The 26,332-nt window shown below is 45.7% G+C and overlaps 1 protein-coding gene across 2 annotated transcripts in view; it reads right to left on the bottom strand.

Annotated features, from left to right (window-relative positions):
* Positions 1-22,412: 22,412 nt before the first annotated feature.
* The window catches only part of RABGEF1 (RAB guanine nucleotide exchange factor 1), a 34,121-nt gene continuing 30,201 nt past the window's right edge, over positions 22,413-26,332 (bottom strand). For both annotated transcript variants that reach the window (XM_084823022.1, XM_084823023.1), the window contains one exon: positions 22,413-25,399. In XM_084823022.1, coding sequence (XP_084679148.1) covers positions 25,001-25,399 — 399 coding nt within the window. In that variant the 3' untranslated portion in view covers positions 22,413-25,000. The remainder of the gene's footprint in view (positions 25,400-26,332) is intronic.

Here is a 26,332-nt window from a genome sequence, read left to right on the forward strand (position 1 = left end):
TTTTACATGAATGCCGGATGTGTCAAAATGATGTAGGACTTCTTGAAGTCTTTCAGCAAGTTTCTTCCTCTGTTGATGGCATGAGCAGGACATCATCAAAATATAGTACAACACCTGGAATTCCAGTTTGCATGAATTGTTGGAACAGTCCAGAAATTCCACAGAAATTCCAAATTGCAGACACTTTACTTGGAATGTCCCTCGATGAGTGATTATTGTTTGGGCATCTGCTGTAGAACCAGATGTAAAATTATTGTAGAATTATTGTTTGGGCATCTGCTGTGGATGCTGCTTAAGTCCCTTATTCACAGTGCACTTGTAATCCCCACACAGCCTTACCTCCCCATTAGGATTTAATACTGGTACAATGGATGTAGCCCGCTGGGTCTGTGTAACTGGTTCTAGCACACCTTGCTTGATGAGATGCTCAAGCTCTTCTTCCATTTTTCCCCGCATTGCAAAAGGCACATTCCTGGTTTTCATGCAAATTGGTGCAATAGATGGATCCAGATGGAGTGACACTGGCTTCCCTTTGTATTCTCCCAATTCTTCAGAAAATACCCTTGGAAATATATTAACACTTGCTGTGAGCCGACCTGTAGTAAGGGTGTGAATTCCTTGAATGCTAATCCCTATTAATGAGAATGAGTTTCTCCCCAAGAGGCGTTTCCTCTGCCCCTCCACAGTTTAAGTGGAAGCTTCCCTTGGAAGGAGCCATACTGTACAGTCAGGGCCAGAAATATTGGAACAAGGATAACTGTTTTGGCAGTTGGCCTCTGTACACCACCACATTGAAGTTGAAAGGAAAGACACCCAGATGGGAGCGAAGTCTGGACTTTCAGCTGTAATTCAAGGGGCTTGACAAAAGTGGGGCACTGACCATTCAGGAAGTACAGCCAGTGGCATACACACACACCCATCATTGTGGGCTCATAAGTAGTAATGGAACAAACCAACATCATTTCTAACTTGAGAATCGCCTTTAATACCTGGATGAAAATCCTTTGCAGTCAATGACTGCCTGAAGTCTGGAACCCATGGACATGACTAAACGCTGAGTTTCCTCCCTCGAGATGCTTTGCCAGGCCTTCACTGCAGCTGCCTTCAGCTGCTGCTTGTTTGTGGGTCTTTCTGCCCTCAGTCTTGTCTTCAGTAAGTGAGAAGCATGCTCTATTGGGTTGAGACCAGGTGACTGACTTGGCCATTGCAGAACATCCCACTTCTTTGCCTTAGAAACTCTCGGGTAGCTTTTGCTGTATGTTTTGGGTCATTGTTGTTGTTGTTCAGTCGTTCAGTCGTGTCCGACTCTTCGTGACCCCATGGACCATAGCACGCCAGGCCTTCCTGTCCTGCGCTCTCTCCCGGAGCGTGCTCAAGTTCATATTCATTGCATCCGTGATGCCATCTAGCCATCTCATCCTCTGCCGTCCCCTTCTCCTTTTGCCTTCAGTCTTTCCCAGCATCAGGGTCTTTTCCAGGGAGTTTTCTCTTCGCATTAGGTGGCCAAAATATTTGAGCTTCAGCTTCAGTATCTGTCCTTCCAATGAGCACTCAGGGTTGATTTCCTTTAGGATGGACTGATTGGACCTCCTTGCAGTCCAGGGGACTCGTAAGAGTCTTCTCCAGCACCACAGTTCGAAAGCATCAATTCTTCGGCGCTCAGCCTTCCTTATAGTCCAGCTCTCACAGCCATACATTACTACTGGGAAAACCATAGCTTTGATTAGACGGACCTTTGTCGGCAAGGTGATGTCTCTGCTTCTTACTATGCTGTCTAGGTTTGCCACAGCTTTCCTCCCAAGGAGCAAGCGTCTTTTAATTTCATGGCTACAGTCACCGTCTGCGGTGATCTTGGAGCCCAAGAAAGTAAAATCTGTCACTGCTTCCATTTCTTCCCCTTCGATATGCCAGGAAGTGATGGGGCCAGATGCCATGATCTTAGTTTTTTTAATGTTGAGTTTCAAATCAGCTTTTGCACTCTCCTCTTTCACCCTCAACAAGAGGCTCTTGAGATCCTCTTCGCTTTCTGCCATTAGGGTGGTATCGTCTGCATATCGGAGGTTGTTGATAATTCTCCCGGCAATCTTAATTCCAACCTCTGATTCATCCAACCCGGCATTTCTCATGATGTACTCTGCATATAAGTTAAATAAGCAGGGTGACAATATGCAGCCTTGTCGTACTCCTTTCCCAATTTTGAACCAATCGGTTGTTCCATGTCTGGTTCTTACTGTTGCTTCTTGACCGTCGTACAGGTTTCTCAGGAGACAGGTAAGGTGGTCTGGTACTCCCATCACTTTAAGAATTTGCCACAGTTTGTTGTGATCCACACAATCAAAGGCTTTAGCGTAGTCAATGAAGCAGAAATAGACGTTTTTCTGGAATTCTCTTGCTTTCTCCATCATGCAGCGAATGTTGGCAATTTGATCTCTAGTTCCTCTGCCTCTTCGAAACCCAGCTTGTACTTCTGGTAGTTCTCGGTTCGCATACTGCTGAAGCCTAGCTTGTAGGATTTTGAGCATCACCTTGCTGGCATGTGAAATGAGCGCAATTGTGCGGTAGTTTGAACACTCTTTGGCGTTGCCCTTCTTTGGAATTGGAATGTAAACTGACCTTTTCCAGTCTTGTGGCCACTGTTGAGTGTTCCAGATTTGTTGGCATATTGAATGCAGCACTTTAACAGCATCATCTTTTAGGATTTTAAATAACTCGGCTGGAATACTGTCATCTCCGCTAGCTTTGTTGTTACTAATGCTTCCTAAGGCCCACTTGACTTCACTCTGTAGGATGTCCAGCTCAAGTTCAGTGACCGCACTATCATGGCTATCAGGGACATTCAGATCTTTCCTGTATAGTTCTTCTGTGTATTCTTTCCACCTCTTCTTAATCTCATCTGCTTCTGTTAGGTCCCTGCCTTCTTTGTCCTTTATCATGCCCGTCTTTGCACAAAACGTTCCCTTGAGATCTCCAATTTTCTTGAAGAGATCTCTCGTCTTTCCCATTCTGTTGTTTTCCTCGATTTCTTTGCATTGTTCATTTAAGAAGGCCTTCTTGTCCCTCCTTGCTATTCTCCGGAACTCTGCATTCAGTTGTGTATATGTTCCCCTTTCTCCCTTGCTTTTCGCTTGCCTTCTTTCTTCAGCTACTTGTAAAGCCTCATCAGACAGCCCCTTGGCTTTCTTGCATTTCTTTTTCTTTGGGATGGATTTCGTTGCTGCCTCCTGAACAATGTTACGGACCTCCGTCCATAGTTCCTCAGGCACTCTGTCTATCAGGTCTAATCCCTGAAATCTAATCCTCACCTCCACTGTATATTCATCAGGGATATGATTTAGGTCATACCTGAACGGTTTAGTGGTTTTCCCGACGTTCTTCAATTTAAGCCAAAATTTTGCAAGAAGCAGCTCATGATCTGAGCCACAGTCAGCTCCAGGTCTTGTTTTTACTGACTGTATGGAGCTTCTCCATCTTTGGCTGCAAAGGACATAATCCATCTGATTTCGATATTGACCATCTGGTGACGTCCATGTGTAGAGTCGCCTCTTGTGCTGTTGGAAAAGAGTGTTTGCTATGATCAGCATGTTCTCTTGGCAAAACTCTATTAGCTTTTGTCCTGCTTCATTTTGTACACCAAGGCCATGCCTGCCTGTTATCCCGGTGATTTCTTGACTTCCTCCTTTAGCATTCCAATCCCCTATGATGAAGAGGACATCTTTTTTTGGTGTTAGTTCTAGAAGGTGTTGTAGGTCTTCATAGAACCGATCAACCTCAGCTTCTTCGGCCTCAGTGGTTGGGGCATAGACTTGAATTACTGTGATGTTGAATGGTTTGCCTTGGATTCGTACTGAGATCATTCTATCGTTTTTAAGATTGTACCCCAGGACTGCTTTTCCCACCCTTTTGTTGACTATGAGTGCTACTCCATTTCTTCTAAGGGATTCTTGCCCACAATAGTAGATATGATGGTCACCTGAATTAAATTCGCCCATGCCTGTCCATTTGAGTTCGCTGATTCCCAAGATGTCGATGTTCAATCTTGCCATCTCATGTTTGACCACCTCCAGTTTACCTTGATTCATTGATCTGACATTCCAGGTTCCTAAACAATATTGTTCTTTACAGCATCGGATTTTCTTTTCACCACCAGACACATCCACAGCTGAGTGTCCTTTCGGGTTTGGCCCAGCCGCTTCACTCTTTCTGGCGCTACTTGGAAATACCCTCTGCTCTTCCCCAGTATCATATTGGACACCTTCCGACCTGAGGGGCTCATCTTCCGGCGTCATCTCTTTTAGCCTTGTGATACGTTCCATGGGGTTTTCTTGGCAAGAATACTGGAGTGGGTTGCCATTTCCTTCTCCAGTGGACCACATTTTGTCAGAACTCTCTGCCATGACCTGTCCGTCTTGGGTGGCCCTGCACGGCATAGCTTATGGCTTCACTGAGTTACGCAAGCCCCTTCGCCACAACAAGGCAGTGATCCATGAAGGGGTTTGGGTCATTATCCATCTGCAATATAAAGTGGCATCCTATCAGTTTGGCAGCATTCGGCTGGATCAGAGCAGAAAGTATAGCCCTATACGCTTCAGAATTCATCCTGCTGCTTTCATCAGCAATCAGGTCATCAATAAATACCAGTGACCCGGTTCCATTGGCGGCCATACATGCCCATGCCATAACACTGCCTCCACCATGTTTGACAGATGATGTGGTATGCTTTGGATCATGAGCTGTTCCTTTCCTTCTCCAGACTTTTCTCTTCCCATCATTCTGGTGTTGCAGAACCCAGAGTCAGAGAGACCACGGAGTGAAGGAAAACGAGATTCTTTATTTAACGCGCGGGCTTAAGGCTGGAATCATTTCCAAAGAGCCAGAAGCCCCGAAATACATCAGCACATTGGTTTTATAGACATTGTGACACATATGAAACGGCTCCTCTTCTCCCTCCCGCGTGGGGTTGCAGTCCTCAACATTTCTTCTCTTAGCACCATTGTTTATAATACAAGAACTGTGTTATAGGGTAGCCATGATAAGGAGAGAACAGAAGAGAACAGCAGAGAACAAGATATACAATTGTATGACCTTTGACAAGATAAGGAATTCCTGTATCTCGTCAGCTTACAACAATATATTCAAGGGAGAAAGAGCTCAGCAAGAACATGAAGCATGAGACTGCATGAGGCTACTTAGTCTGACCCCCGATATGGCTGCTACATTCCCCCCTTAAATGCATAATTTCATTACAATTATAGCATTTCTGATAACTATACAAAGCTTTTTGTGACATACATATTACTTAGCCTCTTGTTGGGCTATTAGAGCGTAGAGGGCAGCAGTTTTACTATCTGAGACATAAAACAGATTGGTTAAACAGCGCATAAGACAAGGAACGCAGAGACATAACAGAACTTTTATGAACAACACTGGTAGAATTAGGATGAACAATGCTTCAAGCCAGCTAAGATCTGGAAGCCAAGGGGTCAACTAATTTAGCTAATTGTTTTGTTAGCTACTATATTGTGCAGCTTGTTGATCTGTTCATCTACAGCATTGCCATTATCAGTTAAGTTAAAACAACAGAGCTTTTGGTGTGTCTCACAACTTAAATGATGAAGAAGGAAGAGGTAATCTATACCAGCTCTGTTTTCTAGAACTGCACCTCTTAGATCACGCAACTCTTTATTTAACAATGACAATGCTCGTGAAGTGGCATTTATGCTTTTGGCTAAGCTGCAAGCTAACCGGTTGATCTCTAGACCATCAGCCAAGGCTAAACCTGGAACCCCAACCAGTGACATTGCTAAGGCCAATTTTTCTGAGTCAGAATATAACTGCACATGACTATTACAATTTTTAGTTAGTTGGAGTGCTCGAGGCTGCCGTCGACGGATTTTCTCGGGCTACAGGGGAAGAATTGGCACCAGTTCAATTGGCGGCTGAGGCAACATGGGTGGTTATTAGACAAGTTGGCAGGAATGAATGACCAAGTGCGGGAACTACATGTCTAAAACCATCCATGAGGCAAAAGTATGTGGGCATCATTAAAAGATATGTTTTGAATTTTATTACAGTGGAAGGGGGCCAGGGATAGCTTTATATTTTCTGGAAAATTTTTGACAATTAAGCATTCGTGCACACGTAGCATTTGTTTCAGCAACGATGGGGGTGCGTAGAGTGAACTCTGTAGGGGGTAGGATCTTTGCAACCACGCCCCAATTAGCATTTTGGGAATAAGTTAAACTTACACCATAAACTCTTAACATGGTATCTTTTTGAATTTTCCTAGGATGTCTACAGACAGGTATTAGGCAAGAGCTAATAAGCCTGTTTGCAGGTATACCTCTTGGCAAACAAAAATGTTTTACTTTCGTGATGTTAGCCAGGTGAAGCCAGTAATTATCAGCAAATCGCTGGGACAAACTTTCCCTTCCAGGGGCAGACCCCCCTTTTTGCACCTTATTAAGGAGACACAATGCAACACTACTAACACTACAACACGCATGTTTGATCTTCTTTGGGATCTGACCGTAGGCCGGGCAGCTATTCACCTGGCAAGCTGCAGTAGGGTCTAGTCCCCTTCTTCAATTCTCCAGTTGCAGGTCTGACCGTACGCAGGGGGACAGTCTCCCGGTGTGTCCACAGTAAGGTCTAGCCTGTGATGGGAATGGCTTATTTTTTAAGACAAAGCGACGCTGGGCTTGAAGAACTTTGCTCAGTGTTTGGACTTCTTGTTTAAGGCTAACGTTTGCTTGCTCTTGATGCCACTCCAATGTCAGTCATGAAGTCAATGTCACGGCCCCTCTCAAGCTGTCTCCCTCTTCGCCCATTCTGGCCCCTTTGGTTTTCTCCTTTGTGTATTTGATTTATTTTATTTGGGCATTCATGCCACTAATGTCCATCTTGTCCACACTGAGCACACTGGTTCTTTTTTAAGAATCTTCTGCCTCTGCCGGGTCTTCTTCTTTTCTTTTTTCGTTTACGTCTTCTTGGGCCTCTGGGTCGAGGGGGGTGTACTGGCGATAGGCATCTGAAAGACGCTCCAAGTATACTCTGGGGCCTCGGTGGCACTTTGCAGCACTTTAGACACTTTGGTCATATTAATTGACTTCTTTATACCTGCCTTTACAGCTTTTAACAGCAGGGTTTGATACCGGGTGAGGCGCTCTAGCCCCACTTGTGTTTTGGGATTCTAGCGGGGGGGGGGGGTTACTTACAAGGAGACTTTATTGGGTAACTTACAGCACACAGGCGTACTTAATGGTTGGATCAGACAGCTTCTCTGAACCACGAGCTATTGGGCTAAATGGGTTTTATACCATACATGTTACCCATGAGGCAGCACAACACTAGCAAGCATTTTCAGCATAGGCTAGAAGTGTTTGGTTCTCAGGCACAGCTTCCTGTAAACAACTTCGCTTCCCAAAGTGCTTGATAACACTTTTATTCATTAGTATGGGAAGACAATTTTTTTCTCTTTCTTTTGCTTTCTTTTTCTTTGCTGATCTGCCTGTATTGCCGATCATGTTTCAAACTTTTTACATAAAACTTTCTGCTCCATGCACCAGCTTTGTCTCTTTATTTGTCTTTTTCAAGTTAAACTCACTTACTTAAACCTTTCTGCCTTACATTAGTCCCAATGACACACATTTGGGATAGGCTCTTCTTCTCCTTCTAGTTACATTTTCTTCATCTTAAAGAACTATTACATTATTGTGGCTACTTTACCCCAGGCACAATCAGCTGCTTTTAATTTACCCTGGGGGCAACTATGGCCACGCTTCTTTTCTACAAATGTTTTTTTTCTTTGCCTCTTGCCTTTTCTTTTTTCTCTCTTCTCTATCTGTCTTCTACTTTCTCTATTTCCTTCTTTTCTACTTGCCTTTGTCTTTTCTCCTTGTCATCCATCGGGAACCACACTTAGTATCATTTGGAGTTGCAACTAACACTAATCTGCAAATATCACATATATTTTATGATATCTAAGAAATCATAAAATATACACAACAAACTTTTTCTGCAATTTAACACAATGAATGGAAAACACTTTTTGCATGGTAAGGCATGATGGAGCAGATCCAGCAATCATACTGCTCTTCTGGCTGAAAGCTCAGGGCCCATTAAAATCAAGGGACGGGCATATCCACACACGCAAAGAGTTCTAGGTCACCATTTTTGCATCGGCAACTCTATGCTGCATGAGTTCTGGCAGAAGGAAATCTAAAAGTCATAGATCAAACTCAGCCTGCTGTACACTGAGCTGACTACAAACACAGACACACGGTCCACAGCGATGAGAGTTCAAGTTTATCAAAAGCTTCACAGCACTGTCCATGGCAAGTCTTTGACAATTTAAAATTTTAGTCTATGTGCAGAGTGTCTCTAAAAAGCCTAGATGATGATGGAGGCAAGCAGAGAAGGCTCTGGGCAATGAAGATGAGATGTTTCCAGCAAAGGCTCTCCACTCTTGCATCAGTTTAAAAAGGGAAAGTGTGGCCCTACACCCCTTCTGACAGACAAGGGCCTTCAACTTTTTAGCAAGGCCTCTGTCTAAACAGAGCGGCACAGCCCAGCTCTCTAGCCGTGACGCTTTAACTTGGGCAACTCCTCTGTAAATTTTATTTTACTTCTGTCAGGTTCTCACAGACATTTTAAAAACTTACTCTTTTTTTTTTTCTCTTCTAACCTGGTACACGAAAGCACTGAAACACTGAGTGCCGAAACTCAGGACGCTGGGGATGATGGGCATCGCCTTATACTTGCATTTTTCAGGCAGCCATTAATCTTCGGGGAGGCGGTGGGGTGATTTGCAGGACTTCAAAGGCAAGCTTCTCAGTTTGTCTGTATTTGTAAATCCCAAGCTTAAAACAGGACAGGATGAGGTACAGGGCAGCCAAATTCTTGCTTTGGCACAGGCAACAAATAACTTGGGTCAGCTTTTTTCGCTGGGGTCTCAAACAGGGAAACAGTCTTAATTTAAAGTTGTAACATCACTGACAGCGTCAGCCAGCCAGCTACACAGATCTCATTGTTTTTTAAGACAGCTGCTCCAATATCTTCTTTTCTTCTCAATCAGGTTGGGTCTCCCAGCTTACACAGTTTATTGCAGCTTTCAGGAGCATGGTAGTAGCGTGATTTTGGCTTGGCCAGGAACATGCTGTCTGGTTTCTCGGTCTCTTCAGCACACACACTTAGGCAGTGTAACACTGGACACTTAAACCAGTGAGATTTCTTCATTGCAGGGTATCCCATGGCAAAAGCTTACTGGTTACGCTCTTCAGAAATCATATAGCCGATGGTCAGTAGCTACAGGCTCTATGCAATTCTAACACAGTTCAAAGCTAAACACGGTTACCTTGACAGAGATCTTCAACGTGGTCTTTCCACTTCATTCTGCCTTGGGACAGTCTTATGGCACACTTTTCACTCGAAGAGGGGTCTAGCCTGTGCTCTGGGGGCTGATTCTTCACCTTTATTTTCTATTTTGCCTTCATTTTTTGGGTCTTAATTTTCAGTTTCCATTTCTTAGGGATTTCATCTCAATTAGGCAAGGTGATGATGTTGCGCAACTCAGAACGTTGTGGGCAATTTTCCTGCCCCCCCTCTCTCGGCGCGCTAGGCTAACAGCTACTTCTTCAGCCTTACACTCTCACGCTCCCACGCTTTGTTAAAAGCCAGACTGTCCTGCAACATTTTTCTAATTAACAGCCTCAGATCTTGTTCTTTTTTTCCTCTCAGCTCGACCTTGAGCTTTTTGCTGTTTTCTCTCTCTATTCTGAATCTTTTTTAAAAAAACCTTTTTCCTTCTTTGTTTGACATACATCTCAAGGGGGTGCAAGTCTTGAGCAGTAGACGAGCTCGCCTCCCCTTTTTTGTGAGAACACATCTTTTTAAGGGTCACCGCCGATTTTATTAAATCTTCTGCCCCACACTTCAATTCTTCAGTTTCTTTTATTAATGCTGATTGAGGTGTAAGAGGGGAACCTCCCGATCCCGTAGAGATGAAAGTCTTGGCAGACGATATCCGGGAGGTGAGGACGGTAGCTGAAATCGGCGAATTACTGCCGGTGGGGCTTGAAACTGATGGCGACAGTTCTAAGTCAAAGCGAGGGGCAATGCCTGTGTAGGGGGGATGGCAGGGGCTCAGGAGCCACAGGATCTGGATCTCGACGGGGCGGTCTCACAGTAACATGGGCCCGTGGTGGAAGCAGGGCATAAGCAGGTGGAAACGCCGTTAGCTCTGCCAGATCTTCACACGGGGCTTCTAACACTGATTGTAATTTCTTGGCCAATTTTTCTTTTCTGAGCACCAAAACTTTTGCCTGGGATTCTAGGCATTTCTTTAGCCGTGGAGGAGAAGCGCGGACTATGGAATCTCACGAGTTTATGTAGGGAAATTGGTTGGGGTGCCCAGGTCTCCCAACCACAATGGCATATACACGGCTGATTTTGCTGGGCTCTAAAGAGCCTTTAGTAGGCCATCCTACACCAAAAGACGGCCACTCTATTTCACACAAAGTCTGCAACCGTTGAGGATTCATGGGGGGGTCCCCATAATCTTCACTAAAACCTTTCTTAAAATTTGCTAGCATACATCTCAAGGGGGTGCAAGGTTTGCTTCCCCCACCACCCATAGCCTCCCTCCTAAATTGAAGACAGACACAATTAGGGAATGGGAATTGGTCAGTGAGTAAGGGGTCTCACTGGCCGACACAAGAGGATTTTACACACCACGCACTTTGCTACTGGCCTGGGCACCCGGACGGTCAACAGTATGCGTCAGAAACCGCAGTAGCCACTCACACAATCATCAATCTCTCCACTGCATCCATATGTCCCTGCCACCCACTTTTCCCACTTTTTACCAGAGCGGAAAGCGGCTTCCCCAGCTTCCTCAGCTTCCTACTGAGTACTGGCGTCTTTTCCCCATATACTTGCCTTTCTCCTGAAGGCTTCCAATGTGGGTTTCAACTCAATTGCAGCTGCGATACAGGCAGGGCTCAAGTTCCTTCCTCCGCTTCCCAAGGTTCTCTTGCTGCTCGCTGCCATTTGGGCGATCCCGGTGCAGGCTTTCTCCCATTCACTCGACAAAAAGGTCGGTGGCGCCAAGAAAGGGAGGCATGCGCCGAGCTCGTCTTCCCGGTGCGGCGATCAAGAGCAGGCAAATGCCACCTGTCTGGCTCAGAGCCTGCCACATCCGAGTCACAGCACCATTTATGTTGCAGAACCCAGAGTCAGAGAGACCACGGAGTGAAGGAAAAAGGGATTCTTTATTTAACGCGCAGGCTTAAGGCTGGAATCATTTCCAAAGAGCCAGAAGCCCCAAAATACATCAGCACATTGTTTTTATAGACATTGTGCACATAGGAAACGGCTCCTCCTCCCCCTCCCGCGTGGGGTTGCAGTCCTCAACATTTCTTCTCCTAGCACCATTGTTTATAATACAAGAACTGGGTTATAGGGTAGCCATGATAAGGAGAGAACAGAAGAGAACAGCAGAGAACAAGATATACAATTGTATGACCTTTGACAAGATAAGGAATTCCTGTGTCTTGTCAGCTTACAACAATATATTCGAGGGAGAAAGAGCTCAGCAAGAACATGAAGCATGAGACTGCATGAGGCTACTTAGTCTGACCCCCGATATGGCTGCTACACTGGGACAAGTTAATCTTGGTCTCATCAGTCCAAAGAATCTTATTCCAGAACTGGGCAGGCTTTTTTAGGTGTTTGCTGGCAAAGGCTAATCCGGCCTTTCAGTTCTTGAGCGTTACCAGGGGTTTGCACCTTGTTGTGAAGCCTCTGTATTTACATTCATAAAGCCGTCTCTTGACTGTAGATGTTGACAATGACATGCCTACCTCCACAAGAGCATTCTTGACCTGGCTAGATGTTGTGAAAGGGTTCCTCTTCACCATGAGCAGCATTCTGCGGTCATCCACTTTAGTTGTCCTCCGTGGTCTGCCAGGCCTTTTGATGTTGCTGAGCTTGCCAGTTAATTCCTTCTTTTTCAGGATGCTCCAAACTGTTGTGTTGGCCACTCCCACTGTTTTTGCTGTCTCTCTGATGGGTTTATTTTGTTTCCTCAGCCTAATGATGGCCTCCTTCACTCGCATGGACACCTCTTTGGACCTCGTGTTGGGAGTTCCAGTGGACAGCTACCAAATGCACATGTAACACTCAGAACCACCTCCAGGCCTTTCATCTGCTTGCTTGGTCAGGGGGTACCCAGGAAACAGGCCACAGCTGGCCATGCAGCTGCTTGCCAGCCATTCGTTCCATTACTTATGAGCCACCAATGATGGGGGGGTGCATGCCACTGGCTGTCCTTCCTGAATGGTTAGCACTCCACTTTTGTCAAACCTTGGAACATCCCATCCCATAACTGCCACCATAACTAAAAAAACACTAATTCATATCTGAAGAATGAAGAAGCTGAAGGCGGCAGAAGCCAAAACACTTTGCTTTAAGATTTCAATTTTTCTTTATACTTTAAGTACTTATTGGAACCATTCCACATTCTTTATACCAGTTTTCCCCAACTTGTTGCCCTCCAGATGTGTTGGACTGCAACTCCCATCATTCCCAGGCAGCATACTTAAATCTTTGCTTTAAGATTTCAGTCTTTCAATATACACACACACACCTCAATTGGTTTCCATGGTGCAGGGTGAGGGGGCTTTTTAGTGCTCAGCAAGGAAGCAAAGCAAGCTGCCCCTGAAGGAAGTGTTCATTATGTCCTCCATGGGCAACTTCTCTTGCTTCCCTGCAGGATGCTGGAAAGGGAGCTCCCTTTCTCAGTGCACAGCAGGGAAACAAAGCCATCTGGCCTGCCTCCTGGTCAACATCTCTGTCTCTCTCAGGGGGGCAGGAGAGGATAAAATGGTTATTTTTTCAGCCTTTTCAAGACTTTTCTTTTCCCAGGCATTTGGCAGCATGTGATGAGTTTTAATTGATCCTGGATTTGTTGTATGGTTTGTCTGTTTGCTCAAAGTTGTTTTTAGATACAACTTTTCTCTGTGTATACTGCCTTTTCTCTGTTTTTTAAATTTCTTGCATATTGCATTTTTAATATTTTTAATCTTTGTAAACCATCCAAGAGCTTTGGATGTGGAGCAGTATAGAAACGTAATAAATAAATAATTCTTTCATTCATTCATTGTATTTTTTAATCCTGCTCCACAGCCAAAAAGGCTCCCAGAGCCACTTGCATGCAATCAGTAAAAAAAAAAGAAAAAAAGACAATCCCTGGCTTCAGGATTACAATTTAAAAAAGAAATGACACACAAGGGGAAAACGACGAAAAGGGAAGACGAAAAAAATTCTTTCAGCAGGGCTGGTGGAACAGCCCTTTCTCCTCTTCTCATCTCCCTCAGTACAGCCTGCTGGAATGACTGCTGGTGAAGACAGTTGAGGGAGGAGACGACTAGAGCATCTTTAGATGCTCGAGGGGGCATGTTCCATGGTCAGCTTTCCTGCATTTGCATATTTGACTGTCTCCTGGTCAGCATCTCCATCTCTCTTAGGAGAACAAAAGTGACAGAGACACTGACCAAGAGGCTGGCAACACAAGGCATCAGCAGGTTGAAGCATGACCAGATTTTGGGGGCTCCATGTCTGGAATTTCTGCACCCTTGCTCTAACTTGGACTGGTTTTTCCATTGAGGGGATGCTGTCTCGTCACATCAACTCCCCTTTTCTCCAGCTCTGCAAAGCACGCCTTTTGCTTGACAAGTTCCATCTAGAAAAAAATTATCCCATCTCTCAAGAATTTTAGAAAGAGTCCAGATCTGAGAAGAAAAAATTGTCACACTCTCTGGGAGCAGTTTTATATCCACTTGCTAGTATTGGTGGACGTTTGGCAAAAGAAAGAAGAGCAGATCAACACTTCTCACTCTTGGCCTGTCTATATATAAAGACTGCCTCCTTGACCAAGTTCCAGGCAATGGTGCAATAATATTTGACAAAGGGGCTGTCACCCAAAAACTGCTGTTCCCTCAACAGATTCATAGAATCATAGAATAGTAGGGTTGGAAGGGGCCTACGAGGCCATCAAGTCCAACCCCCTGCTCAATGCAGGAATCCAAGTCAGAGCATCCCTGACAGATGGCTGTCCAGCCTCGTCTTGAATGCCTCCAGGGTGGGAGAGCCCACCACCTCCCCAGGTAATTGGTTCCATTGTCGTATTGCTCTAACAGTCAGGAAGTTTTTCCTGATGTTCAGCTGGAATCTGGCTTCCTGTCACTGGAGCCCATTATTCCGTGTCTTGCACTCTGGGATGATCAAGAAGAGATTGTAAGTTTGCAAATACCATTTTATTGCACATGGCTAAATTGGTAACAGACTACGAACATATCCATTTGGATTTTCTCGCAGATCAGTATCCATGTGTGAGCAGGCAGCCATCTTCCCCCAACCTGATGCCCTCCAGCTGTGTTGGACTGCAACTCCATCATACTAGCTGTGGATGATGGGCATTGCAGTCCAACACATCTGGAGGCCAACCTGTTGGGGGAAAACTGGTATAAAGAATGTGGAATGGTTCCAATAAGCAGCATATAGTTCACCATCTATAAAAAAGAGCCTTGGGTAGGGAAGGGAAAAACTCTACTGCTTAGAAAAAAATGTCTTTCCAATGGAAACAAAAAAGGATGCCCTTTCAAAATTCATGTGCTGAGTGTGAAGAGGTGAACTTTTGCAAGTGGCAGGTGAGAACCACACTGATTTTGATAACGCAGAAAAAGGATCCACGCTGCCTAAGTGTTCAGGATGGCTCAATCACAGGCAGAATGATTATTTAAGTTGTGATGCAGAAGAATGTGACCCAAAAATATTCCTTCGTATGCAAAATGCTGTCAAATACTATCAGAATATATGTATATATGTAGGTATATTTATTTCAAATTATCTTTATCCTGCCCTTCATCTTACCATCCCAGGGCAGTATACAAAATGTAATTTTAAAAATCCCAGTATAATAAATACAATAAAACAGCATCAACTATAGCACGAAAAAGTCAGGAAATATATAAGCTTAATAAATTAAGCAGCTTAATAAATCAGTTTAAAATGGCTGGGAAAGCAAATAAACTAAGAAAATAATTTAATTTCGGTGCCAGTCACACCTTCATACAGAGTATGCCCTGCAGTCGAGGTTCCACAGGCTCTCTTCTCTGTTTTGTCGTCGCATAATGCCTCAATGATACTTGGAAAAGAGGTGATCTTAAAGCATTAGGAGAGGCGTGGCTCTTTTCGAAACAGGGACTCCATCTGCCTGTAGTGGTTACAATCCTGGTCACTGCATTCCGTATTAGCTGAAGCTTCCAAGGCATTTCAAGGGCAGCCCCACATACAACACAATTCAGTAATCTATCCGGGTGGTTACCAAAGCATGAACAACTGTGGCCAGACTATCCACATCTGTGATGTCGCACTCGGCCGAGCTTGTTGTTTATTCATTCAGTCGCTTCCGACTCTTCGTGACTTCATGGACCAGCCCACGCCAGAGCTTCCTGTCGGCTGTCGCCACCCCCATCTCCCCCAAGGTTGAGTCCGTCACCTCCAGAATATCATCCATCCATCTTGCCCTTGGTCGGCCCCTCTTCCTTTTGCCTTCCACTTTCCCTAGCATCAGCATCTTCTCCAGGGTATCCTGTCTTCTCGTTATGTGGCCAAAGTACTTCAGTTTTGCCTTTATTATCATTCCCTCAAGTGAGCAGTCTGGCTTTATTTCCTGGAGGATGGACTGGTTTGATCTTCTTGCAGTCCAAGGCACTCTCAGGATTTTCCTCCAGCACCACAGTTCAAAAGCATCTATCTTCCTTCGCTCAGCCTTCCTTATGGTCCAGCTCTCGCAGCCATAGGTTACTACGGGGAAGACCATTGCTTGAACTATGCGGACCTTTGTTGTCAGTGTGATGTCTCTGCTCTTCACTATTTTATCAAGGTTTGTCATTGCTCTCCTCCCAAGAAGTAAACATCTTCTGATTTCCTGGCTGCAGTCAGCGTCTGCAGTAATCTTTGCGCCTAGAATGACAGTCTGTCACTGCCTCCACGTTTTCTCCCTCTATTTGCCAGTTATCAATCAAGCTGGTTGCCATAATCTTGGTTTTTTTGAGGTTTAACTGCAACCCAGCTTTTGCACTTTCTCAGCTGAGCTACAGATGCTGTTATCATAACCATTAGTCCCAAGTTACAGTTGCCAGTCAATTTCTTTTCTTCTTCTGAGGTTGATCCATGAAGCCAATATTGCCTATTTGCAAAATGTCTAAAGCAACGAGGGAAACCCTCAATATGAGACACCAACCAATCAAATCAATGGACCCACAGATATGGCAAGAAGCGGGTGACACTCAAAGTTTAAAAATACATAATTTATGTACTGAAAATATAAGGTACATGTATACCCAACTGAACTTGCTATTACAATGCACAAGGTCTCAAGTTAACATAGGACCAATCGTCCCTTGAGAATACAAGGTGTAGTAACAACCAATACAAATAAATTCAAGAATCACTGTGAAACAAGGATGGTTTGATTACAGATATAGCAATACTGCAGACATTGAGTCTCAAATAATGTGAAATTAGCTATCTCAGGAATGCAAAAGGGTATAATGTCAACCATACAAAAATGTGTACAAGAATTTCTCTTTTCAACAAATAATACAAGCCACAGATAACCTCCCACACGCACATGTTTATTTTCTTCAATTAGGAGTAAGACCTTACTGGGAACATGCTTGGATATTTCAAGGAACAATTGGTCCTATGTTAACTTGAGACTTTGTGCATTGACTTGTAATAGCAAGTTCAGTTGGGGGTACATTTGGGTGTACGTAAATTATGTATTTTTATCTCACCCGCTTATCGGTGGGTCCACTGATTTGGTCGGTTGGTTTCTCATACTGGGGGTTCCTCTCCTTCTTGCTTTTAACTTACAATGGAGGAGATATCATGGCTGAGTGGAAGCAGACCTTTGTTTCAATGAGGCCGATAGATCTGCAGAATGTCACCATAGCTTTTGGGCACAACGGCTGCACTACTCTAATTGGATTCCAGACCTTCTGTGGCAAGGGTGGAGAACATGTGGCCTGCCAGATGTTGTTGAATGGGACACTCCCATCAGCCCTAGACAGCACAGCCTGTGGTGAAGGATGATGGGAGTTGCAATCCCACAGCATGCTCCCCACCACTGCTCTATGGTAGAGGAAAGAAAAAGGCAGTTGCGATGGCATATGAAAATGAAGCATTTCCAGATGTCTTGGCTGATTTGGGGAAGGACTTCACACAAAGGCATCAGCTTATCTTGTGCATAAACATAACTGTATTTTCATATATGGGGCCAAGCTTTGCCACCAAATGTTAGCAATGCCCAGTGCTCTGCATAGCCCCTTCCTCATCTTTTGAGCAGAATATGTTCACCTGCGCAATGATCCTCTGCCCCAGCACAGCAGAAGGATGTCGGATCAAGCTTCCGTAAGGAAGTGCTGCTTTATTTTCTTTAGCATGTTTTCTTTAAAAGGCACAAGGGGGCAAACAAAAACAAGATTAAACAAAAAAACCACATGTGCAACCCAGGACTAGAAAATTGCTAAAAGCAGCAGAACACAAGAAGATAACAGGCGGCCATCAATACCAGACTTTTCCAGCGAGAAAAACAGCTCGGATGAGAATGTAAAAAGGGAAATCAGTGCAGGATCTCAAAACACAGGAGGCGATTCCAGCCCATGAAGGGCTTTTGAGGGGCTCACACACAAATTGAAGCAGTTGTTTCAAAAAGGGAGTCACATGTGCCAAAAGACAGGGCCCCCAGCTGCTACAATCTGGACTGATCGGCATTTCAAGCCCTGCACAGACCTAGATGTGATGCAACGGTAACATGTGTTTTGCATGAACTGAGCTCCTTCACCTCTGGGGGGCAAGGGGCTTGCCATCTCCTGGACAACATGAAGCCCTGCACCGCAGAATACTGGAGGCTGTACACAGATGTTGCAAGCATCCAAAAGGTCAAGAAGGGAGGGGGTGCCTGCAGTCTGCTGTCCTGTGGTGAGTAGCATAGAGAAGGTGGACAACATGTCCTATGTCAGTGGTGGGCAGAAAGATCTCCAGATGTTTGGGACTTCACCTCCCGGAAGCCTTGCCAGGATAAACAACAGTCACGAATGCTGAGTGCTGAAGTCCAACACATCTGGAGAGCTGCTTTCTCCCCACCTGCAGAATACAGCCCTCTGTTCGAACCATCCACTATTTCAGCCTTCCTCAGCACAGTGTCCTCCAGATGTCTGGACTACAGGCTCTATCATCCCCAACCACTGACTGCTGGGGATAGGAGTTGTAGTCCAAAACATCAGGAGGGCACCAGGTTGGGGAACGTTGCTTTTATTATTTATTTCTGTATTTATTACATTTATACACTGCCCAGTAGCCAAAGGTCTCTGGGTGGTTCACAACTATTACAACCATAAATACAACAATATAAAATACAATATAACGGTTTAAAATGACAGGATAAAAGAAAAAGAAAACAAAAATCCTAGCAGCAAGGCAAAGATCTAAAATGCAGTGACAGATTTAAAACAGAAAGACTAAAACGCCTGGGGAAATAAGGTCTTCACCTGGCCCCAAATAGAGCACAACGTAGGCACCAGGCGAGCCTTTCTGGGAAACTCATTCCACAGCCGGGGTGCCACCGCAGGAAAGGCCCTCTACGTAGTACCCACCCACCTTCCTTGCTCACTGCTTTGCTCCAGCCCAAGTCCAGGTTCAAGATAAAGAACCATAAGAAGGGAGAGCAGAGGGAGGTGTAGTGTATTTGTTTACATTATAGTCACTGGGCTGGATCCAGACTTAGTCATATTTAGAGTAGACCCAGTGAAATCAATGGTACTTAAGTTAGTTGTGACTAGCTTAAGTCCCATGGATTTCAATGAGTCTCTTCCAAGTATGACCAAGTCTGGATCTGACCCATTATTTCTACTTCTGCATCTATCCATCTGAATTAGCACAAACACACATTTTATGCAAACCAATCCTTTTTGCTTTTTTTTGGCAATGTAGAAGTGCCCACCGTAGGCATCCATGTCCAAACTGTGAAAACAATGAGAAAAAAGTGGTCTAACCCTTCCATGGAGATCAAAGACAGAGAGTGACTTTGAATGGTTTCCTGTGGTTCTGAAACTGGGAAATGAAAAGAGATTTTCTTGTAGAAACCAGCTACTAAAACGTAAGCAAAAATGTAAACAAGGATATATATTGCTAGGATAGTGACTGCCTGGGTCATTTATCTTTATTGAAAGCATATTAACTATTTTAATTAGCTTTGTGTATGAAAATGTTTACTGCTGGCAGATGAGAATATTATGATTTCCCCATGAAATACTGTGCACATCAATTGTAAAGAAATTATTCCAAAATGTCCAGTCGTTGACTCTTCAGTTATGTTACATGGAGTGGAAATAGGGCGCATGCATAGCTGTAAGGTACTGCCAGTGTGGTTGCCAGTAGAAAAAGTGATGTTTTGTTGTAGCAGTTATACCCCAATAGTGCATGGTCCGATTGTTGCATCGTTTCTGATAGCAGGCCAAATGAACATTTTGGTGTATAATACACAGTTGAAATACAGCCTCAGAGCTCTAGGAGCAATTTTTCCTGAAAGTGCAATCTGAAAAACCAAGTTTATTCCATGCACGTTTACACATTTTGCGCCACCTATTCCACATCTTTTCCATGATGTGCCCACAAATTATTGCAGTACATTGTGGAGGCCCACCTATCAGGGATGCTGTAGCAGTGGAGTTCCTGCACCAGCCGAGTGGAGGGTGGACTCGATGCCCTTTGAGGTCCCCACCAACTCTACGATTCTATCTCCTAGCCTTTTTGAACCATCTGGGAGCCAAAGTAGGCAAACAGTGTAAAAGTTTAGCCTCAAACTCTGCTCCTTTAAATATTTCCTGGCCAAAACAAAACAAAAAAAACCTAAGAAATTCTGCAGAGAACTTTTAACACAAGGACTGATGGGTAATTGTCTTAATAAAATGCAGGGGGGAGGATGCTCACAATACTCATTTTCTAAAGAATTTCCCCCCAACTTTGCCTTGCTATCTATATATCCCCAAATAAGGCCGCCTACCCAAGCACACGTCTCTCTTCCAGCAAGGTTGCCAGGAATGAAAAGGGATGGAGGGTAGGTTACGACGGCTCCCACACTGGGCCACCCTTTTACCACCCATCCACCCGATGGGTGAGGAAATCCTTCTTTCCACTGGGGAGGGATGGGCGATGCAGACAGCTAAGCTCTTCCCAGCAGACATGGCGGGCCCGGCTCAGAGGTCAGATGCTCAATTCACAGATGCTTCCCGGAGATGATGTGAGTTTGCACCACGTGGATGGTGATGGCATGCATGTATGTGCACTCACCTCACTTCATTAATTGATCTGCTCAATTGGATCAGCCTTGGACCCACTTGAAGGACTCGAGGCGGGCCTCTTCTTTTTTCATTTGTAATAAGTACTTGCGATAAGAGGGCGGCTTCACTTACTCGTTTTTAATTTGGATTTTGTTTTTAGCCTACTTTGGCCAAAAGACAATTACGACGCGTAATCACAATTCTAAAGAGCCAGACAGGATTGCCCAGGGCTACAGGCAGCCTGGACGACCAAACAACCCCAAGTGAGTCCTCTCGGCCAAGTTCATCCTCCAATTGCCACACAGTGCAGCAGGAAGTGGAGCAAAAGGCCTCCATCCAGTGAGTGCAAAACAGACATCCAAGCTGAACAGAGACCTGTCTCCCACACTACACAATACTAAATAAAGGGGCCTCTGAGCACAGGCAGAGTGCTCTCTTTGCCACTGCCGCCAGCTTCCATGTGCCTGGTGATTTGGGTATGGGAGAAAGGGAAGACAGAACAGCTTTTGGCTCGGAAGAATGTACTGCCAGGTTGGTATGCAGAAATGGGGAGATTCCACAGCATCAGGTTAGAACGAAGGCTTTTGAAAGGAGTGGATTGTAGGAAAGTCGTCTCCCCAGAAGGAGGAAGGACCCTCCTTCCATCATCCCTGCCTTGGGGCAGCTGTCCCAACACCCACCCCACTCCCCGTGCCACAGCTAAGGACTCACTGAGGGCACAAGGGCCGGTTCAGGCAGGAGCTGTCCATTGAAGAGGCTGCCCTCGTAGGACACCCTGAAAGAAATGCTCACACATAACATATGAAGAGCCCTCCTGGATCAGATCAAGGGTCCATCTAGTCCAGCATTCTGTTCACACAGTGGCCAGCCAGCTGTCGACCAGGAAGCCACAAGCAGGATACGAGCGCAACAGCACCCTCCCGCCCATGTTCCCCAGCATCTGGGGCACATAGGCTCACTGCCTCTGATCCTAGAGGTAGGACATGGCCATCAAGCCTTCTCCTCCACCAATTTCTCCAATCCCCTTTTAAAGTTATCCAAATGGGTGGCCATCACTGCATCTTGTGATAGCAAATTCCATAGTTTGACTCTGCGCTGTGTGAAGACGTCCTTCCTTTTGTCTGTCCTGAACCTCCCACCAATGTGCTTCACAGGAGGACCCCACTAGGTTCTAGTATTATGCGAGAGGGAGAAAAAAGTCTCCCTATCCACTTTCTCCACACCAGGCATCATTTTGTACAAAATAACAAGAAAGGCTCTGCAGCCTCCCTAGGACAGCCTTGCGCTTGGCTTACCCCCGGCTCAAAGTGAATGGCTTGGATTTGTCAGAACTGCTGCCCCAAGTCCCCACCACAAAGGAAAAATGCATGGAAAGGGAACCCAAGTCCATTTGCTGCTCAGTTGTAGGCCCAAGACCACTTGCAACACGACATGGGGGAGATTTTATGCTGAAGATGCACGGGGCCACACTGAGTAGGCCCCTCCAACTTTCAACACCAGGGGTGAGGAATCTCGTTCAGACCAAGGGCCAGATTCAATTTCGGAGAAGCTCTCGGGGGCCGCACTCCAGCCCTGGGCAGGACTAAACACAAAGGGGCATGGCCCAAAATACCAGAAAAATCCCAGCATTTTTTAGATTTAAGCTCTCACTGCCAGCAACTAAGCTTTAGGAGAAGCATTTCAACCTTATAGAATGGGGAAAAAACCGCACGAAAGCCAGAAACCACCAAACAATCGCCAGTCAGGGGGAAAAGAGATGTGGCCTGCTGGAAAACTCTGGAGGGCTGGATTTGGCCCCCAGGGCCAGAGGTTCCCCTCCCCTGTTCTATACAAAGCTCCACAATTCAGCTGCACAACTGAAGAAAGCAATACAGCCTCCCCACTACCTTAGGCCATGTCCCTTCTCGAGGATAGAGCAAAAATTCCGTAAAGTTAAACATATCCACGGTTAAAAACCAAGGCAACAACTGTGTAAACAAAACGTAATTTAAACCAAGAGTTCAGCTGACTAACAAAAGAGTCATGTTGTACAGGTTTTATTTTATTTGACAGCAGTTTACTGACAGCAGCTATTATACATCTTTTAGGAGTGAAAATGTGTACCCGGAAACCAGAGTTAGCACCTAGTGTGTTGTCACGCAGAAAGAGGCAAAGAAAGGAAGCCCTGATCTAGAATGGAACCCTCTAAGAAGCCAACAAACATGGGCTCTCTGTAGTCCACTGACTAACTGGTTCACTTCTGCTGCACAATTTAACGGGAGGAGGGGAACATCATAAATACTTACCTCTTGAGAAACCCAAAAGATGTACCTCAAAAGGCTGAAATCAAGAGTGCTTTTTGAAGCTGACGCAGAACTGATCAGTCTTGGTCTGAACTTATTGCAAAAATAGAGAGACACCTGCAGAGCCATAAGGCTGCAGAGATGCTATTTTGCAACATTGCCTGGAAATACAGCCCAAAATGAGATGCTTGGAAACCTACTCCAAAATAAATAAATGGTTTCACTGCAAGATGACCAGACGGACAAGTGGGACTCAGCTAGATCACAGGAGCTTCAGAAAAAAAATGTTAACACTATATCTGAAAAGTGTTGCAATGCAGTATAAAAATGGTTAACACTGTAAAGAGGATATTTTTTTCATCACACAATGGAGTGACGGGCCAAGTAGCTTTTGACTGGAACTGTGAAGCGTGTGAGAGATTTAATGCTAAGCTGGATGACCAAACCTTTCCTGGCTGACTTGGCATCTAAAAAAAGAAGTCACAGACACTTAAGATGAATTTAACCAGGGCGGGAAGAAGCGTAAACTTTGCAGACCTTCCAATATAGCTTCCACGCGACTCACAGTGAGTGCCACAAACAGCCCCAACTCCACCAAGTTCACACAGGCAAAAGGAAAACTTACCAGCTCAGCCCTTCCTGAACCTGGCACCCTCTCATTGTTTTGGACTGCAGCTCCCATCAGCCCCAGCAAGCATGGCCAATGGCCAGGGACGATGGAAGTTACAGTCTGGAGGGCACCAGGTCGGAAGGGAATGGCTGAGCGCATTCATCGAGCAGGTTGGCGGAGCCTCGTGGCTGCGAGTTCTCGCTGGTTCCTCGGCAAAAGGGGGAGGATTCAATCAGCGGCGTGAATGAGGCTACTAGGAACCCTGAAAGTTGGGGGGGGAGGCACTCACAGTGCTATAGATCCTTCGGATGAGTTCCTGCAGGGGATGCTGGGGACATCAGAGGTGGGATTGCTCCACCACACACCTGCCAAACTCTAGGACTATTCGAACATACAAGATGCATACCAGACAGTGAGTAGAGTATCCTGCTCCAACCTTAGGCCCTGCAGATGCGTTGGATGGCGACTCCCATGATTCCCAGCCAGATGGCCATTATGGGAGTTGCCGTCCAGCACATCTGGAGGGCCCCAGGTTGAGGAAGGCTGCTTTATACCCTTTGGTGTTCTGTACAAATGTACTACCTGTCAGCCTGTAACGTACAGGGCCGGCTCACACACCAGATGAAGAAAGAGGCAGAAATGTGGGCTGGGAAAGGTGATCAGGGGATCACTGCTCCATGCCCTGGGGTCCTGTTTTTTTCTCAGCGCAAGGGGGCACTGTGGCAGACTGCACCAGTTCCCTACTTTGCAGTGGCACAACAGAACATCTTCAAGATTTTAAAAAGCACTTTTTGAGTGCAGGGTCAAACAGCCTGTTCACTGGGGGCCAATTCCTGTCACTTTTAGCGAGAGGAACAAAGGCTCCAGCAAAACACAAACACGGGAACTCCACCCTCTCCCACTCTTGCCTTCAAACAAACCCAGTTGGGCAGCTGGTATAGTCCAGCACACACAAAAGGAAGGGTTGTTTCAGACTCTCTCTCTTCTGGCGTATTTAGATGAGAAACTTTGTCAGGAGACAACCTTTACAAAATCACAGCTGAGGCAGTGCAAGTGGTTTCCTATGACGTGATGCTTTCTTCCTGTCCTCACATCCCCACTCCATACTCCCAGTTCCTGGAAGAAAAACTATTATGCAGTGAACTTGCCCCACTTGACACTGAAGAAATAAAAACAAGCATTTATCATTCCTTACAAGATGCCATGCAGGTAAGACACTGCCCCAAGTTGCAAACCTATTTACAATTTTAAATATTGATTTTACATCAAAGGTCCTTCTTTTTGGAAAACAGGAGATTAAGTACCTTTCACATATCTACCTCCAACTTGGCATTCTTTGCAAAGTGCTGACAATGGGAGGAAAAGCCCACCAAAAAGCTTCCACTGATTATTTAAACACACACACACACACACACACACACTAGTGCATGCCTGAAAGGAAAAAAAATATCATCAAAGTGTTTCTTAAAAATTATATTGGATTTGTGTAAAAAGAAAAAAGTTAAATTCAGTTCAAGGACACGCAGAAACACAGCCTTCATAGTACACTACTCTGGCTAAAATAAATATCAGGAAATGTGCCTGCCAGCAAACAGTACCTTTAAAATGTGCCAGTTTTAAACTCATTTGACTTTCCCCTGCACCCACCTTCCCAGCAGAAGAAAGCCAAGGGAAGGAACATCTACAAGCCCCAAAAGCGGAGATCATCCAGCGTACACCTGTGGCTGCAACGGAGGGGGCAGTTTGTCGTTCTCGACGTTTTCGGAGTCAATGGCCGCCAGGGCAGGGGTCGGGGGGGCTATCTCCAAGGGAAACTTCTCGACAATCTCTTGGACTTCCTTTGTGATCCCATCGGTCCAGTCAATGAGGTCCTGCTCGAGCTTTTTGACCTCGCTTGCAATCCTCTCCTGCCGCTCGTTGAGCTGAGACAGGAGGTCAAGGTTCCTGTACATCTGCCGGACGCCCACGCACACATCGGCCGGCCAGCTCTCAGGTTCCTGCTTCTTCGGAGAGGTCTGGCCGGACATGTAGCGGTCAAAGTCTTCCTGGCTCAGATTGAGGGACTGAGCATCCAGCTTCTCGATAAAGGCGACAGCACAGCACTGCAAAAAGCGTTATGTGACTTGCAGGCCGCACATAACCCAGAGACAAGATCCAGGCATACACACAAGCCCAGCAGCAAAGGACTCTCCCAACCGTTATTTTCATCACGCCTATGGGATGTTACTCTTGAACAGGGATGTCAGAGAAATCCGCCACGGACCCCAATGAGGCTGGATTCTAAAGAATCCTGCCTCTGGAGTCCATGGTGGAACGGCACAACTCGCCTCCGCCTCCCTCCAGAACCGTCTGGGGCCAGATCCTCCTCGCAGCGATTCTGCGGAGCCACCAGCCAGTTCTGTAGCGTCAGCAATACGGCCACCATTCCCATGCCGTATCGCTGGCTGAGGACTCACTCCAGACACAAATGGCATCCGCTATGCCATTTGCAGCCGTAAAGCTCTTAGATTAAGCTAAAGGCTTTACAGCCGCAAATGGCGTAGCGGGCGCCATTTGCATCCAGAGTGAGCCCTCAGTCAGTGGTACAGCATGGGAATGGCGGCCGTATCACTGGCGCTATGGAGCCGGCCAGCAGCTCTGTGGAATCACCACGGAGCGGAGCCGGCCGAAGAGGATTCCGGAGGGAGGACCAAATTGCGACCCCCGCAGGCGGATTCCCCCCCGGAGCAGCACATAGGGAATCCACCCATCCCTACTCTTGAAACACGGGGGGCCAAAATCACCCCTCTTAACAAAGGAAAACTTTGAAGGAAGCGGCCCGTATTTTTGAAGTTCCCTCAACTCACCTGACCAGCCCCATCCTGGAGGCCTAAAACCCCCACATTGGCCTTGGCTTGTTTTCTCAGAGATGCGCAGAACACACACATCCAAGTCCCCATTGGAATCAAAACCCGCCTCCCTTCCAGACATCTGCTAAATTCTTCCTCCCCTTCGTTCTTTTAAGTAGTAGCACAAGCGACCTGCAAGTGGCTAAA

Source organism: Heloderma suspectum, chromosome 16 (genome assembly GCF_057233095.1).
Source record: "Heloderma suspectum isolate Gila_16-S chromosome 16, 16-S_ref, whole genome shotgun sequence".
NCBI classification, from domain to species: Eukaryota; Metazoa; Chordata; class Lepidosauria; order Squamata; family Helodermatidae; genus Heloderma; species Heloderma suspectum.